Raw genomic sequence first — 19,788 nt, 5'->3', positions numbered from 1 at the left:
TTTCTTCTGATAATTTTTAGTTAGACCGATTTTATTACAATTCGAAATGTAAAAAAATATAATCTTTAAAAGGACAAAGACAAAGGTAACATAAGTTCCAAAAGAGTTGTGATAAATACATTACAGTGTAATAATTTTTATAAAATGGTATTTTATTGACAAAAAAAAAAAACAAAAAACTACTTCAATAAAATAAGCACTTAGGAGATTTTACGTTATTTTAAAAGATTATATGCAATGTAAAGCTTGTTTTTATTATATTTATTATTTGCATTATATTAAGGGTTAAGAATGAAATATCATGGTTATTTTCATAAACTATATCATAATATTTTTAATACACTCAATATATATCCTATGATTCGCAGCGCAATAGTTATGAAATTTATAAATCACTTTTTATGGAAAATAATGAAGTGACATATTTATTCGAACTCAAAAAAAAATGGCGCGAGTTGATATTGAGACACTATCAACAGCTTGTTACTTTACAAGTTTTTATAAGGGAAAATAATAATAATGATAATGATCAATTTGGACTGCTTTTTTTCAATTAATTCATATTTATCGCCTCTCCTAATTACTCACATAATCTATTGATACATTAATAAAGTACATTAATACGTAGTACCTAACGTACCTTCTACAAAATCTATAAGATATAGGAATAAAGTTAGACCAATCAAGTTTTTCCTTAAAAATCTCTAAATGTTCAGAATATACGATTTCATTCTTTTTCTTTGTGCTTTATTCATCCTTTTCTGCTATTTATTATTAAAATGACCTTCAAACAAAGTTACTGTTGTCCGTTTGCGACAGTTGTTTCACCTTACAAATATATAACTTTTATTAATAGTGAAGTTTCGAATCAACTTCAAATATTCAATTATTTATTATTATTATTAAATAAGAATTAATAGCATTCTATATTCAAAATTAAGTGCTCATTTAATTTTTCATTTTTGGGAAATATTTAATAAAGTTATTTTCAATTTATTCCTTCGAAATTTGAAATTTGCCATGCAGTAATTTGGCTTGCGCCCGCTCATTCCAGTTTCACTTTTTAGCGTCTGCAGTGAAAGTCGTTTATCTCAGATCCCAACTCTTCCTTTCGTTTCACTGCCGTGTAGTAAAATTATTAAATATTTGAAATAGCAACGTTATAAGCATATTATAATACACATTATATTAATATTATTATATTTAGAAGTTATTGCGAATAATGAAATAATATATAAATATTGATAGCTTAAAATAATAGAAAGATAATTTGCATTCCTTAAGCTAGTGTATGTGTGAACAAGTGTTACATGACAACAATACTGGTGTTTGAGTATTCAGTTATATTACAAAGCCTTAACTAAAGAGGCTTCGAATTTAAATAATGTCGAATTAGCAACTTTGTTGCTATGTCCTTGTGAGAATAAAGCCGCGGCCACACGCCATACGACGAGGCGAACTGGTGACCAGGAAGCGAACAACTTTCTATTTTGCGCACCTGTCTCGTTCTGCAGCTTTATCATAAACGATATTTTATCATGCCATAACGATCTCTCAGTGTCTTCGTTTAAAGTTCATTTTCTATTGCCCTTTGAATTGATCTAGCAATGCATGCAAAAAAATAGCGGATACTTTACATCACTTGTCGATTTTTTGTACGGTTTGCTGTGTAAATTGTTGTATCGGCTTTACTTTACTTGTATATTTTTCACATATTAGTTCAATGAAATAAAACATTGCTTATTTTTCCTTAGAAACTTCAACGAAAACGAATACAACTGAACGTACCGGATTTAAGAACAATTCTGGAACCGTTTATTTCAACCACTTTAAAATATCTTCGTAAATTATTTTGGTTGGAATTCCGAAAATCAATTTAGTATTGTATTTTAGTAATTTGACAATGTGCGAAATTACGGTTCGCAGTGCTGTTAAATGGCCCCAACTTTTTACGTAATAACCTTAGGCTTTCACGAGCGTGTCCGCATGCGGTTCATGCACGTTGATTTTCACACGATATGGCAGGTCGTATGCTTACACCATTGAGATAAACTGACACATTTCCATCTTACTGCCATAAGCTGTTACATCACTAAGAAAATCTCATAATTATTTAGCTGAACATTCTGTACGATAATATACTATCTTGAAAAAATTAAATTGCTCTTTAAATAAAATACGACATATAGTGGTCGTTTAAATAAATAAGGTCGTATATTATTAAAGTCCAAATTTTAAATGCGAATTATATTGCTGAGATATATAAGCTTATTTTCTTATCAAGCAAGGTATTCTTAACGGCTCTGATTTACTTTCTAACAATCTATCCATCAAAACTTGAGCACGTGGACTTCGTTTCACATACACTGTCTGTTACACTATGTCACTCATGTTCTACACGATTGGAAGTGTATATATTTACATGCAAATCTAAACCCTATCACTTTGATTTAAGAACTAATATAAACTGAATAATACATCATTCAAATGATGGTGTCAGTTCATAAGACAGTTGTAAAGGAATAACACCTGTTAACGTCAAATCTTGAGGAATGTTCGTGAATAGTTGTCGGTTGTTTTGAACGGTGTTACAAAAGATGTAATTAATGACTTAACTAATCTTGGTTTTCTTATTGCTTGGACACGACTGTTTTTTTACATCGAAGTTATGATGAACGATGTTATTTCCGTCGAAGACCGTAGAGGTTTTATTTAAAAAAGAAAAGCAGAGTAAAAAGTTCTGTTATTTTTGACTGATGAACTGAATCTTCGATTTTTAAATTATTTTTAAAAAAACATAAAGAGCAAAAATACGAAGGTTTATTGAAATGTCTTTATGGATATAAATAATTTATAGAAATTCCATTTATGAATTGTTAAACAACGATTAATGAATACATTTAAATAGCAAATAGAGCAGCCTTGATCATCCCTTGTTGGCCTTAAGGCGGTATGTCGGTTGGTGAACGGCGATCAAGCGACGAAGCCAGGGGTCATTTATTTACATATTTACTTCCAAGTCTTATATTAATTCAACGATTTTATTGTTATTTAAAGTTATTATTTATATTTATAAATCGTCTTGTTGGTATTTTGAATGTCATAAAAAATGGTAACAGTTAAATGTGCTACTAGTTATGATAAAAGAATAATCACATTTCTAATTACTTGCATTAATTGATAAACTAATATTTTATGGCATATGATTTGCTGCAATAAAATTCAGTACATCAATATAACTCATTAGTTAAATGTCGATTAATTAGCGCAACATTGTGATTAAAATTTTATTTAAATATAATAACAATAGTTACCACGCTTTCGCCCGAGGTCAGCTAAAATGTTTAGTATATGTATATTATTAAATGGTTTCATATGAGACACGTTTTTTTAACCTCAGAAGCGTACATAACCTCATGTATTTGCCTTCGTGTGCTAGACTGCTAAGTTGAAGGATGAGCAGTGTTTCTCTTGAAATAAAATAAAAAATCTTTATTAATGCACCTCTACATTTTAAAACGAATATTTCTTAAACTATCTGAAGATATCAGATGTAATGTACATGAACATTGATACATAAAGAGAAAATATTTTTTTGCCTATCATATTTATACGCTTTCTTAATGTACAAAATAAGAGTATGGTGAATTAAGAGTAGAAACTTTCACTGCATGAGATAATATCACACCATATCAATGATAAGAAAAAAACTAGTTCAGAACAGACATACATAGGTATACGTTATAAACAATACATATGTATTATGTATAGCTGTTTTCACTTATGTTTCGATTTAGAAATGACTAGACAACTGGACTGATTTCTAAACTAGCAAGGCAAGGCTAGCTAGAACAAATTCGAAATATTAGACGAAATTATTTCTCGATTTATTGATTATTATTTAATTACAAATATCGACTTTTGTAAAGTAGAGAAATGTTTCTTGCATTTAACGTTTATTAGCGTTTGAAAACTTTCGATTTCCTTATTTTGTTACAGTTCTGTGAATGTGTCTCTGCTAACTAATAAATAAATTGCTATTAGAAAAACAATATAACTTATTTATGTTTTAATAGTTAAACAGATTTTTGAGTAAAACTTCGAAGGTTTCATCAAGTGAAAAATGAATGTAATGAATGAACATAATTTTTTAAATACTCATCAGGTTTCAAAAAGATTGAATTGATTGAAACATCATAATCTTGTCTTCACAATTGGCAAGTGAAACCCCATTAGTAAATAATAATAATGACAATAAGTTAATGGTAACGTATAATTCGTTAATTTTCTTATTGAAAAACTGCATAGCTCTATTTTGCCTAATTTAATAATTTAAGTCATTCATACTGTTACAAAAAATAAGATAGTTATCGATCATTTAAATCAATTAATTTGATAAAATAAAAAATTAATAATTTAAGTTCTTTTAATATTTCTAAAACTATTAACTAAATCTTTTTTAAGTCCAAAATACGCGGATAAAATAAGATTGTTGTATTGTTATAATTTTAATTTAAAAAACAGAAATAAGGGTAAATGAATATTTATATATTATAAAATAAAAAAAATATACATATTTTAAAAATTTGAGTGGTTTATTTTATAATTTTAAAAGGTCAGCTATTAATTTGTTAAAATATACTTTTTTTCGATAGAAATGTCAAACTACATATGTTCGACGCCAATTTGCTATATATTCAAAACAATAAGATTTAATTTTAGATAGCAACTCAATTTATGGTGACATGTTATTTAGACTAATTTAAATTCATTGTTGTAGGATGGGTCCAAAGTTTTATTCAAATCGGCGCGGCATTCCTTTAGGTGAAACTTCGGAATATAATTTCAAGAGATATTTTTTTTTAATTGGTGATAGATTTAATCATAATATTTTGAGTTGAAGCAAAATTTTAAATATCCTGTTATATACTTCTGTATGCTAATTAACAGTAAAAAATATAGACAAATAAACAGTGTACGCATTCAATTTCAAAACAAATAAATTGTTCGTAATATATAAATTGTATTGTAATGTGACTTCGAAAGTGTATGTTTATATATTTAATCGATACCAGATGAACAATACTACGGAATTGTAATAATTGTGAATACAAAGCCTGCATATTTTCAACCGATTTTGACTTACCTTGAACTTATAGCATTTGAAATTTTATCCGTTTCAAAACGCCTCGCTGATTTTTCAAAAGTGTCCGATCCGATACTACTTAATATAAGTTAATATATTAACGACTACTGATTAAACATGGCGGTAAAAACCCATCGATGTCAAATAGTTCAATGATTATAATATATATTGTAAAGATGTTTAAATCTTGCACACACACAGGTAACACAGCAGGTTATTAGGGACCTAAGGGACCTAATAAGACCTAATTCTTTAAATGCAGGTCCAGAGGTCTGGTCAATATGTTTGTATGTTTAACTTTTTATCAGCTTTAAACTGTAATAAGTTTGAGAGTTTTTCTATTTAATATGACAGCTTGGTATAATTTGATTCACAGTGCCTTTACAATTTTTGGATTTACAAACTATATAAAAATAATTATTAAAATCAATTTTAGAATCATTTAAAGTAATGAGTGTTAATGACGTATAGATTACCCATTTGTTTGAATTTCGAATTCACCTTGTGCACACATATGATGGTCTGTGTTTATGCGTATGCAGTCCTTCCTACATACATACATGTTTTCATTAATAAACACAAAACAACCAATATGACTTTCTTTAAAATGTGTGCATTTTTTTAACACAAACAGTTAATAACAAAAGTTTGATAGGACACAAAAATACTGTTACAATTCGTATGAGAACATAAATGAATAAAAATTCTTAGTCATCCTCCATCCGAAAACCTTATATACTAAAACATAAGGTTCAAATTAAAGTTATACATATTCATGTTGACAGCATTCTTCATCAGGACTAGTCTAATACAAGAACATTACGGAAACTTGACCACAAGGCCTTCATTTAACTGTTTGTATATGTAGAGCAACATTCGAAACCTCTAAGTTGATTAAATTAGACCTAGTTGCAATGGTTAAAGGTTCATATTTAATTGTCACTAACAATGCATTTTAAGAATGCGGAAAGTACAACCTACAGGTGTGTAGAAACATATGTACATAATTACATTTCTATTCTTCTTCATATAGAACAGCGTTTTTTGTTATGAATTACTTTTTATAATAAAAACTCTTTGTTAACATACTTTGAACGTAATTTTGTGATGAATATTTTATCTGTTGCGTGCAAGCTTTAATTAAGGTTTGTTATCATTTAAGTTATGTTTTCAAAGCCAATATTCGACAATTTGATAGCCGCGGCTTCAAGTGATGTAGTATTTTAACTTTTGATAACATTTTTAAATTTAGAATATTTACGTTAAAGTTACTCAAACATTAATATGTTTATGTTGTTAATAAGTTCAAATATTTAATGTCAGATATAAATAACAATATAAGCATGTCGTTTCTTTCAATATTGATGAATTCGTATATTTGGAATATACGTAATATATAAAGGAATTGGAAAAAAATGTTTGTATTACTTGGAATTTACAAATACCGATACTAAGCGCTACTAAATTATAGTCTTGAAATGGAATAATAATGGGATTTTAATGGCAAAGGAATAAAAGTTCAAAAAATCACAGTCTATTAAAAGTTAGTTTGTACGTCTTTGAATATAAAGAAATAACTTATAATACCAATAATACGTTATTTTATTTCTATTAAATCATATTGGAAAAACTTATCCTATTTTTAAATACATCAACTGCCTCTAACGTCCTTGCCTTATATGGAAGGTATTTTATTCATTTATTCTGAATGTCGATTGTGTCGCACAGTTATTAGCACTAGCATTCACTATTGCCTAATCATTTAATCATTGTAACTGAGCTTTTTTATAGTGAATATAAAAAAAATCCAAATTTAACAAATCACAAATAAAATATTTTTACAATATGAGGAGGATTTTATTTAAATAGTATTTATTACTTTACTTTATTTTTTAAAATATATATAACCATTACCTGAACCTTAGAATGGATTTGAAATTACAAAAATAAATAAAAACGTCACAAAAATAAAAATATTGTTGAATCTTTAAATAAACTACAGATACCGGACCAGTTTTTTTCGAAAAAGGTTATACTTCTAAAGTATACAAGATTATCTCTTACTTCTAAAATCATGTCCTTTTTAGCAGATTTAAATGTCCTCACTCGTCTTGAATTTATTCTTTTTTTGGGACAAAAAGGTTTCTTCAAATGTTACGGGTTTTGCAAGATTGTGACTTCAACATTTTGGGGGTTTTGTCTAACATTTATTTTCTTTGATTTTATACATGAATAGTTGCGAAATGACTCTATATTACTTGTTGTAAACGTTAAAAAAAATATACCAGTTATGTGTATTATTATTAGTTTTTTTTACAGTTAATAGGCAAGCGCTTGACCGTTGACTTGCCTGATCTTAAGCATAGTCACGGTCTAGGATGTAGCGCGCCTGCTCTCAGTTTATTTACTATATATTTACACAGTCTTAATGAATTCGTAGTTCCTTATTTATATAATTAAAAAAAATATTTTAGGTCAGTCACAACAGTCTGTGATAATCTATTTCTTATTCTATTCTAAGAACAGTTTCCTAGAATAAGGATAAGCCCGCATCTAGCACTTTAAACAACTTTATCAATCAAGAAATCATTCAGAGACAATATTCGTATATAAGCTCTTTTTGTGCTGTCGTATGACATCTCTGGCCGACAAAAAAGTGACTAAATTGGACATTCAACATCCTTGATTTCAGGGTGAGGCTTAACGAGGGGTATATGCACAAAAAGTAAATTCCGAAATCAATAAAGTTGAAACCGTATTTTTTCTTCTTATTTTTATTTAATAAATATAAAATTATTATTACGAAATACAATTGCTAATGATAATAATTGGTTTTAATTACGATTATAATATGGATTGCAAATATGTTTGTCATATGATGACTTAACGCCTTGCAATGTTTGTAGCGGATCTGTAGGTATGTATTTGAAATTCATCTTTGTGACGATATGCTTACAAAAAGTTTCATAAGCTGACAGAGACAAAAGCGTTTTTCTTTTATTTTATTTTTTTAATTTATTAGTTTTTTAAGCATTTACCGTCAAAATGAATATCCGTCTAGCCCAAAGGTTGACTTTGGTATGTCTAGATTTCACGGTAGCATGCGAAAGCGATCCCGTGGTGCGAAAGGGTACTGCTGGTTTTTTAGTGGGTATTTCGATGTTCGGGGCGCACTCGGCGCCTTGGACACCGGTGAGCCCCACATACCCCACCACTGTTCACGTGAGGGAAACACGTAACGCGTTTTTCCTGCGAAAAATTATAAATGGTATGTCTAGATGGCTTTACGTCCGTTTTTTGTACCATACAATTATTTAGAAACGATAAAGTTAAATAAATTTTAGAAAAGTGTAAATAGAGACGTCGTTTTTTAATAAGTTCTTAATTATATATATTATTATACACACCTCTATCCTGTCTATCCTTAATGTATATATCAATCCTTATAGGAAACTAGATGTAAAGGATTAGTAAAAAATAATAATTACGAGGGCAAAGAATATATTATAATAAGCTCCAACCTTATCCTCAAAGGAAGAGAAAGACCCTTATCCAGTAGTCGGTCATTTATAGGCTGTTACTTTTCTTTTTGTTTTATAAATAATATTATATTATATAACATAGGGTGTATAACATTTTCAGACACAATAAATTTCCTTAGAAAATATTACAATGCAGTAATCCACCCAATAAAGCAGGATTAAATATAAAACATTCAAATACGTAAACTTTTGCATTAATAATATTTAAAAAAAGTTATGAAACCATGACATATTTCATTCCGCTTCATAAAACCCCACGAAGATTTGTTCTAATTAAAAATTACAATATATCATTAAAGCAATTTAAAGAATGCATATGAATAATAAAATATTAATGAGATAAGTCCCACCGAGTTGTGGTAGGCCTTGATCAACACCAAACCGTTTTTATTACCGTTCATTATGAATCGAAAGATTTTTTATTAGATTTTATTGAAATTAAAAAACGTAACGTAACGTATTATGTATAGGGATTTTTAATATCGAAATCTGCTTTCTTTTATTCGTGATATTACTATTTTATTAACTAAAATAGGAAATACAAATATGTATAATATATTTTTTTATATATAGAATAGGAAGGCGAGCATATGGGCCACCTGATTGTAAGTTAGGTTAAATAGGTTAACATCGCCCATAGACATTGGTTTTGTAAGAAATGTTAACCATCGCTTACGTCACCAATGTGCCACCAACCTTGGGAACTAAGATGTTATGTCTCTTGTGCCTGTAATTACACTGGCTCACTCACCCTTCAAACCAGAACACATGAATACCAAGTACTGCTGTTTTGCGGTAAAATATCTGATGAGTGGGTGGTACCTACCCAGACGAGCTTGCACAGAGCTCTACCACCAGTAAAATAATAAGTAATATTCACGTTAAGTTATATTTCAAATAGTTTCCTAATTGAAATGTACACGTCAGAAGCGTTAGAAACGTCAATAGCGCAATGGTTTATGGACCTAACGATGTAAAAGTCGCTGGTTCAATCCTGATCCGTTCGGCTGTTATCGTCCCCACTCCTAAGACAATTGTGCGCTTAATTAGAGGGGTAAATAGAAATATTAGTAATTTCATAAAAACAGACATTGCTAGGAATGTTAAAAAAACATAAATTACAAGTTACACAGTATTCAAAACGTTTAATAATATAACATTTAATTTTATATGTAGATTATGCCCTAATAGAGTACCTTAAAACAATTGTCATTCGAAAAAAGCCACAGAATTGTATAACCAGTTCTCCCGAAATGAAATTTAAACATAAAGTCGTAAAAATATAATTCTATAAAAATAATCTATTTTAATCTATTTTAAAGATTCACTGATGACTCTTTAGCCGATCAAAAACAGGTTGCATTTAAGGTAGCCTGATATAAATAGAATTACTATAAAATACAATTCACATACTTAAGCTGAACGAATAAAAAGCAATACATAAATCAGAGCAGTGATCGAGCATGACTGATTCAATGCGAATAAATACAAAACTTGACACTAACGAGCTTTATTCACAAATAGCTTATAGATCACAATGAAATGGAATTCTGAGATGGGAATACATTAGCAAAAATATTTATCAGTACTAAGGTAACATAGATGTCAATGTGAAATGATTTGACGTAATGAAGTTGATTCAGCGAACGAAGGAGAGAAAGTGCCTGCGATTTGTTATGTCGAATATGCCCTTTGTATGATGACTATTGTAAGAAATGCAATGTACTCGTAGTCTTACTTCTAATATGCCTTCATGTCTGGTTAGGTTAGTACGTATAATATATATATAACAATAATAATAGAATAGAAGCGCTTCATTCAAACATTAATTTAATTCAAATATTAATTTTTATTATTATCATAAGGTAACTTATATGAACTGTTGTATCTATTAAGTTCGAGTGTTATGCTATAAAGTTAAGAGAAAATAATAAAAATGTATTAAAATTAATACGCTTTTCCTTTTATTTAAGTACTTACGTAGTCCTATAATTATTTATTACTAAATGAGTAAAAATTATCACTATTTTTTAGAAAATATTTACCATACTTTTTGTAAAATTAGTGATAAATTATATTTAATTAAAAATTTAAAATTAAAATGCTAATTATAATTTTACAACAGCGCATTCTGATATAATATAATCATATTATTTTTTAAACTATACAGTTACTTTATTCATAAATCTAATACTCATTGTCATAAATAATTTTAAATAGCAAAAAAATACATGACAATAATCCACAATCTTACCGCAAATAATAACTGTAATAAAAAATTATAATTATATTGCTTCCAGCTGTTAAATAAAATTGAAAGTGAAGCTCATCTCAGAGTTTGGGAAGCAAAAAATATTACTGTCGAAACAATAAATTGCATTCGATAAAACAATTGAATTCGCAGGCTGATGTTTTAGATAATTACACTTACGTTAACAATTTTCCTTTGACGATGCCAGTCTTAGTTTGTTACAAGCGTACTTAACAATTGTTAGATATAACCTAATCCATACAAATGAATTTTATTTTAAAGCGTGTGATTTCAAAATAACTAATTGCCTCTTTTTAAGTTAATATTTAAATTTGTGAATTATCTAAACCAAAACAACTTTTTTTTTCAATTTTAGGCTACAGCTAATAATTGAAATATTTTTTATGTGTAAATAAATCATTATGTACGTTATGGCAAATGGCAAATTATTAAGGATTTTCACGCGGCCGAAGTCGCGGTTGTGATAGTCTTATATATAAAAATATATGTATATCTTTTTGACATTAATAGATCTCAATACTATACAGATCACCATGATAGTTTGCTCATATAAGTATGTAATTTTTCATGTCTTCATAACAAGCTGCAAGGTGGTGCTTTTTTAAATTATTATTTCTATCTTCACATACGTGTCCGTGCGTGTTTTATAGCGTTTTTCCTTTAGTTTTACATATTTGATACAATAAAAAACAATTAAAAACAATAAATTACAGTATAATGTACATCGGCTATTTATAATTTTTATAATAAAATAATTTTTACTACAATTATATTTACTTACTTCGAGTTTCTAACTTAATATAAACTTGGGTCTCGCGTTATAAACGTGCTACTCCTTTCCATTAAGAAAACGCCTGGGTTGTTTCTGGGTCTCAACTTTTTGTTACGTTATCATAAACAAAAGTTAAATAAAAAAAACATTAAGAAATAAAGTATAGACTTGTTTTATTTCTATACAAATGGATCCTTTGTAATGTTTATATTTTAAAAAGGTTTACGATAGACGTTTTTAGTATTTACTTTTCAAATTTGTTCTGTAACTTATATTTTATTTTCCTTCTAACAAAACAAAAAAAAAATCTGGTTTAAAGTGGTGACATAGAAAATCATGGCACTAAGGTTATGGTTGTATTACTGTTTTTATTAAAACAGTAATGCAGTACAGTTTAAATTGTAAAAATAAAACATTGTTTACGTGTTGTCCTGAATATGATTACAAGTAAGAGCAACGTAATGCCGTCTTCTTCGCACAACAATAGAATCTTATTTTTTTAATACATTTTTTAAAAACAAAATTGATTCCTTATTCAAAAAAGTAGAAATAAATCGTCGTTATTGATATTAATTATTTCGTAACCAAAGCTGCAGAGTAATGTAGGAACGCGTAAATTAACTGTGCCTTTTATGTGTCATACCTTGAAGCTTTATGATCTATGTTGGAAGTGGTTTACTAGAGCGTATCGTTACGCTATAGTATGTCGTCTGATTGCAAGAAGTTGCCACAGCAGGATTATGTCTAAACTGTGGTAATATTCCATATAACACCTACCACAACGCAAGGTCGCTTTGGGTGTCGTTTTGTAACTAACGTCTTGGACTTAACTTTACAGTCTAACTAAACCGTACCTGTTCAAAATATTATTATTATATTCTGGTTTGATTTATGTCTGACGTATTTCGGGACGACTCGATTCCCATAATTAAGGAGCGGATGCGTTAAATGACGTCGGCGATTTGTAACATAATAATAACAAAATTTAATATAATATATAGAAAACACTAGCTTTTGTTGGATTAATTTACTTTACTTTTGTTTTCCTATCATTGCGTCCTTATCTAAAATTTCGTACATGTAAGTCGATTCAGTTTATCCCCGAAATAATAGTAAAATATTTTGCATATTTTTCTTGTATTTCTTATTTTAAATAAGATTTATAATTATCTATTTTGTCCGCAGGAACACATACAGGAAGTACTGGATAAATGGACACAGATCGACGACGAGATCTGGGCTAAGGTGATAGTGTTTGAAAAGAACAGGCGGGTTGCGAAAGCGTATGCGCGTGCGCCGGTACTCACTATCAACGGTTCAGATGATGGATTTGATGGCATGAGGTAAGGATATCTTTGTACTTTCTATTTTTGAAGCCTCATATTATAAACATCTATACATGCCTCAAAGGTATTTTATATTTCTAAGTTCTTCGTACTGAATAATGAAGTACTAATAAATATTACATGGGCCAGGTAAAGTCCAATCGAATAAATTTACAATCAACAGCTCCCAATTAAACCGGCTTGTAAAGTATAGACATAGCTACGGTCGAAACAACATTATATTTTGCTAACTATTACAATGATTTATTCATATTGCAAAATATCTCCGCGAGCTGTCTCAAGTCGGGCCCGTGGCACGTGGTCGCCCTACATTTGCACTAATTATGTGATTTAATCAGCTCGCTTTGAAACAAATAACTTAGCAAGATAGCTTAGTCAGGAACAAGCTTTATGCAGACATTATAAATATAATATTACGTTGATCTTAGAATGTATAAAATTATACAGGACTTTGTTTAAAGTTAGTTATTTAATATTAATATAATTTGGAAATTAACAGCTAGTAGTTTGCGTGTAGTATACTGTGTGTTGAAATATTCACAAGTTGCGATTTTATAGTACCTATGCTTTGCATTAAACAAGCAAAGTGAGAGACATAATAAGAAGTAAACATTCAAGCATTTCATTGCAATGCTGCATTTCTTTTTTTATATAGAATAGGAAGGCGGACGAGCATATGGGCCACCTGATGGTAAGTGGTCACCAACGCCCTTAGATATTGGCATTGTAAGAAATGTCAACCATCGCTTACATAGACAATGCGCCACCAACCTTGGGAACTAAGATTTTATGTCTCTTGTGCCTGTAATTACACTGGCTCACTCACCCTTCAAACCGGAACACAACAATATCAAGTACTGCTGTTTTGCGGTAGAATATAAATGCATTACTATTATAATATTATTCTATTGATTTTAATTAATTTTTACTCATTAAGTTTGTTTAAAAACTCCGATATTTAGAAGCAACAAGTATAATATTAAGATAATATTCAAGCCACTTTCGTTAAAACGGTGAGTGTTGTATTTAATGGAGCACGGCGCTTATTACACAATCTATCGCTGTGATAATTGCCAGCGCGTTGCAAATCACAATTGAACTAGATTGAGCATATCTCGAGAGTTTTATCTTCCTATCTATTCGAATGTTAAAAAAAGTTAACTATAGGTTAAAATTTTCTTTATTGTAATTGAAAAAGAACAAGTTATATGTAATAACTCATAATAAACCTTTAAGTTACACAATTAGATTTAAAAGATATATTACACATAATCGTAAGATTTCCGTTCTCGAAGACTTTTGCCACTTACGACAAAAGGGAATCAGCGACGCGCGAACAAGGTCGCATTAAATTTTATTGAGCTATAATTTATAAATAACATTTTATTTAAAGTAAACTGTTAGAACAAGATTAATGATCCTTAGAACTATATTTAGAATAGCATTTAAAAACAGACGTAGTTTATCAATCGACAAAATATTTAATGGAATAAATTGTATTTAAATATATGTCAGAGATAATAAATTTAAGCGGGTATACGACGTCACTTTTTTTATTAGAATAGCAACACAACAAGGTGATTGACATCTTATGGGTTACTGGTTGGTTGTCAGATATCAAGTTGTAAAAATATAAAATGGGTGCATATTTTAGTGTACAGCCGAATGATGGAAGTATGGAAATATAATGGTATATTTGTCAGTAGTGCGTGTGATCGTTTGTCGAGTGACACACTTGGTCTCTTGGTTTCTTGCTCTCAGGACAGCGCCAGACTGCTTTAATAAAATCAACATATTGGACGATAATGGCGGCCATTTAAATGGCAATCCATTTGAATCCGTGACATATATATAAAAAAAAATTGACAATAATAATTGTGGAATATATTATATATTGCAATATCTGTAAAAACACACCGCGAAGAAAACTTAGTTAAAAATTAAGATGTATTTAGTCGATTTAGGTATAATTTTCTTTTTCAATGAAAGAACACGCTATTCAGCATATTTGTGTTACACGAGTATGCTTAATACGTTTTAGCTGTAGCAACAATTAAGCAATTTCGCATGAACGTGCATCAATATTTATTCGATTATTTATTAGTTGCTCAACATAATTAAAATTAAGTTACGATTGCATCAAATTTGCATGCTAACTATAATCATTTGGCAGCCGTTTGATTGATTTCATATATAATACGGTCAACTTTCTTATAATCTTCGCAACCAATATCGTACGTTTTTTTCTATTATAAAATTTTTAATAGACTCGATCTCTGGCATTCGCAATTATAAACTACACATATAAATATCTATGTTTGGTGATTTTGAATCGATGATTGATTATTAAATTTTCTGAAATTAAGCTCGTGCTTTTATAATAAATAATACTAAGAGGTTTGACAAAGAAATTACTGTAATTTTTTCTCAATTTTTTTCTTACGAATGCCCAATACTATTTTATAATAAGATGTACTTATAAAATAATTTTATTTAAAACTAAACAGATTACTTCAGGAAATATAATATTTTTTATACTTCTTACACATTCTGTTTAAAGTAAATAATAATCATTCAATGATACTTTTAAATATTTGCTAAACTTTAGTACAGTCGTTCCCAAAAAGTTCATATAGTACTAAACACCTATTGTACTGTACATTTTTTTAACTGCTTCACTCTTTATTAAGTTATTTTTGATCCTGACTGTACAATAAAAATTCAGTTCCAATAAAGTCCCCATTATTCAATCCATGAGGATTGGAAGTGAATGCGATGTCATCTTAGCTAACACAGCATCTCGCCGCGTAATGACTGGATGCTAGATCATTGAGGTAGGTTCGTGTTGACGTAGTTTCATTTATTTTCATCGTTAACCGATACGAACACAGGGGAGTAGATTAGAAATATTTTATATTATACTACAATACCACAGGACAATAATTTAGATGACGTGTTTTTTTTTATAATCTGGGTCCTATCACGTACAGCTTAATTATAATTAACGTTTATAATAATTAATTATTCTTATTAAAAACAGCTACAAATAAATAAATGAATAATTGTTAGTATATTTAATAAGTAAAATAAAATTATATATTCAAAACACTTTTTATAAAAAAAATGTTGACGAATAAATTAAATATTTTTAAATTACTTATGTACTGATTTACCTTTTTAGTAAAAAGTTTAACATATTCCATTAATCACCGGTCACATGAAATAAAATATAAAACAATTGCGCACAATATTACTCCCATCAGCCGACCAGGAAGTGTCCTGCACGTCGGAGCCGGCGACTATCTGATGCACACACACGAATTTCACCATTTTAATGAAACCGCCTTACACACAGATTTAATTAGCCAGATCTATGTATGTACAGGAGCTCCCGCAAACAATAAAGATCGAACATTCCCTCTAATAATTAGAACTGGTTTACGGATGTCTGATAGGAAAATAGCCGGTCCAACGTTAATTTTATTTGAATTAATGGACTTTGTTTTATAGGAAGTGGACTTACTGGTGCTGTTGCCTTTTTGCGTTTAGACCGCGACACGCGAAGATTTATTTATTGTTAGCTGACTAACGTTCACTCCAATCAACAGTGAAAATAGAATTGTATTCCATTTTAGTCAATTTTGCATTAACATTATTTTCATTCACAATATCGCTTAAATGTTTTTCTAATTTTAACACAGAGATTAATCACCCCAACCATTAATTAAATAAAGGTCTATGCTTAATAATACACAACTATTATAGCTAATCATTTTTAAGTGATGTAGTTTTAGCTACTTCACTTGTATTTGAAAAAATACACCTTTTTTGTTTATAACAAACTGATATTAAAAATAAATTTTCATTGCACATGCGTATGAAAAATCTAATTTGTATTGTCGTGTATATCGTTTTTTTTAAGTATATAAGCAAGCTGTTATCACACCTGATGGAAAGTGATGATACAGTCTAAGATGGAGCGCGCTTGCCTAGAAGATGCCTATTCACTCTAGACTTGAAGGTACCCATATTGTAGGTGGTGGGAAAAACGGAGGTCGGGAGGGTATTCCAGATCTTAGCGGTGCGTATCAGAAACGAGGAAGCAAATCGTTTCGTACGTGTCTTAGATACATCAACTAAGTACGGGTGCAGATCTTTACGATGCCTCGCAGTTCTATAGTAAAAAGGTGACGGAGGAACCAAATTAAATAGTTCCTGGGCACACTCTCCGAAATATATTCTGTGGAAAACCTATTGTATTATATTTATAATGTAATAAATACAACACGCACTAAAACGGTTTTATACACACAAGCGTTAGAAGTTAGTGATAAATAAAATTCTGTTTTAGGTAAACAAACGCTCTATTTACAATACGGAGGGAAGCTACATTGTCTTGTAAGTGCAAAAATGGTGTAAAGTGACCCGACGGTCAGGGAAGTTGGAATATGTATCTGATAACCGAGGAACGTTATTTATGTGTGACTTCACGAATTCAATGGCCCTTTTATCATAGCTAGCGTTGTGTGCGGAATAGCCATATTCGTTTTGTTTTGACTCTAACCGTGTTAAATCTACATGTTATGTGATAGAAGAATATTAATGTAATTATTAAGATAAAGTATTATCATAATAATTACATATATAAGAGGAAAAAGCATAGACGAAGAAAACGATAATATTTATGACAGAGATCATATGCCTTTTTTTATAGAACAGGAAGGCGGACGAGCATATGGGCCGCTGATGGTAAGTGGTCACCAACGCCCATAGACATTGGCATTGTAAGAAATGTTAACCATTACTTACATCACCAATGCGCCACCAACCTTGGGAACTAAAATGTTGTCCCTTGTGCCTGTAATTACACTGGCTTACTCGCCCTTTAAACCGGAACACAACAATACCAAGTACTGTTATTTTGCGGTAGAATAACTGATGAGTGTGTGGTAGTAATTTGTGTGTAGTGACGAAAAACTTTATATCAGGAGTAACAAACGTCTAAAAAATTTGGTGTGATCGTAACTCATACAAATATAAACGTGGCCTAGATTATCATTTTCTTGTTTATACACATTTTCTTGTTATAAACTTAACCTCCAATGACGATTTTAACTATCAATGAACACATGTAATTCTTCTATATTAAATATATATTTGGATTCGACTTTGCAAATATATATTTATTTTCATAATTTATAAATAAAGCTGTTAGATATACGTTTAAAATAATTCACAATTCAACATTGCCTAAGCGGAATGTTAGTGAGCATACCAGGTGCACAGTCGCCCTAATTCTGCAGCCCAGCCCCGTCGATAATGTCTCTACAATCTGCCCACACGATATTTCAAGTCGGCACGCGTCTAGTTCCCTTTAACTGATACGATTTTAAGTCGCACAGTTTCTTACGTTATTTACCGTATGTATTTAGGCAATGAATTTTCTTCATTACTATCAAACGCCATTTCATACTGACACATTATATTGAAATGATTTCTAACGGTCGTAATTATGGAAAAATGATTCTATATTTATTATGTATCCCAAAGTACTAATGGCAATAATCGCAGCATACAATATATAACACACTGGCATAACAATTTCATATATGTCAAATGATTTTAATTATATTTTGCCTAATGTTCATTGTTGTAAGTGTGAAATAAAAACAAGTTCTCCGATATATATGAACTATATTTAATAACGATCTAAATTTAAGAATACACGTACGTTAGAGCCGAAGAGAGAAGTTCGGATAGTGACTCTTGAGCGCATTAGCATGCAGGGAACATTATACAAACTAATCAAAAATGCTAACGTGAATGTAAAATGCTAATAAATGAATGTATATGTAGGTAGGCACAATATTATATAATACTTTTAGTTCCGATATCCGATATCTTGAGCTTTCGTCGATTTGTCGGTGCAAGGACGACGCACATTGTAAACGGTCCTCAAACCACGGTCGCATAACTATTATATGTTGCAACAGCATTAGCTGAATGTTATTGTTTATTGTGTTCTTATCGATATCTTAGCTTTGTTAGTTCGCGCGGAACTCCGTGCGCTGTCGTACAATGGAGGGCCTTGGTTTTTGTAGAATCAAGCGTAATATGGTAGCCAGATTATCATTGATTGGCCGTACGTGTATTGATCATTATGCTAATAATGTTTACTAAGTAACTTTGAATAGGATAATGACCATACTTAGTATTGTCCAAAGTTCTTATTAATCTAACAAGTAAGAATATTTTTTAAAGAAAACAATTCTGAAGATATATATTTAAATGTTAATAGTAGGTCCATATAATAAGATTGTTGTGTCTTACTAATAACACGGCTTGTTATGACGATATCCTTGACCCGTTTGTATTTAAATTAAACGTACATACATTATCTTTCTAATAATAGGAAATTACTAATTCGCCACAGCGAATTCGTGTAGACAACCCTATCAATCTGTCTTTAATATTTAACTTCTACAGAAATATTTCATAAGCGCCAGGACATTATACTATTGGCGCCAACTTAAAATCCTGCTAAATCTACAAACAAATATAAGTCCTAATACACTTACTAAGGCTTCAAATTCAATTGATTCTCGTCTATACCATGGCCCACGATATACAGTTGACGAAGTGGATTAAGTTGATTTCTGCTGTCCGTCGCTTACGATTACAAAGCATTTGAGTACTCAAAAACACCAATC

General features: G+C 29.9%; 1 protein-coding gene across 4 annotated transcripts in view; it reads left to right on the top strand.

Moving 5' to 3' along the window:
* Nucleotides 1–19,788, top strand: part of LOC126772472 (uncharacterized) — a 151,083-nt gene that overhangs the window by 90,212 nt on the left and 41,083 nt on the right. For all 4 annotated transcript variants that reach the window (XM_050492871.1, XM_050492875.1, XM_050492855.1 and 1 more), the window contains exon 3: nucleotides 12,918–13,075. In XM_050492871.1, the coding sequence (XP_050348828.1) occupies nucleotides 12,918–13,075 (158 nt within the window). The remainder of the gene's footprint in view (nucleotides 1–12,917; nucleotides 13,076–19,788) is intronic.

The sequence above is a fragment of the Nymphalis io genome, chromosome 1 (genome assembly GCF_905147045.1).
Source record: "Nymphalis io chromosome 1, ilAglIoxx1.1, whole genome shotgun sequence".
NCBI classification, from domain to species: domain Eukaryota; kingdom Metazoa; phylum Arthropoda; class Insecta; order Lepidoptera; family Nymphalidae; genus Nymphalis; species Nymphalis io.
Note: the sequence above shows the minus strand (reverse complement) of the source record. Positions and strands in the feature narration are given on the sequence as shown.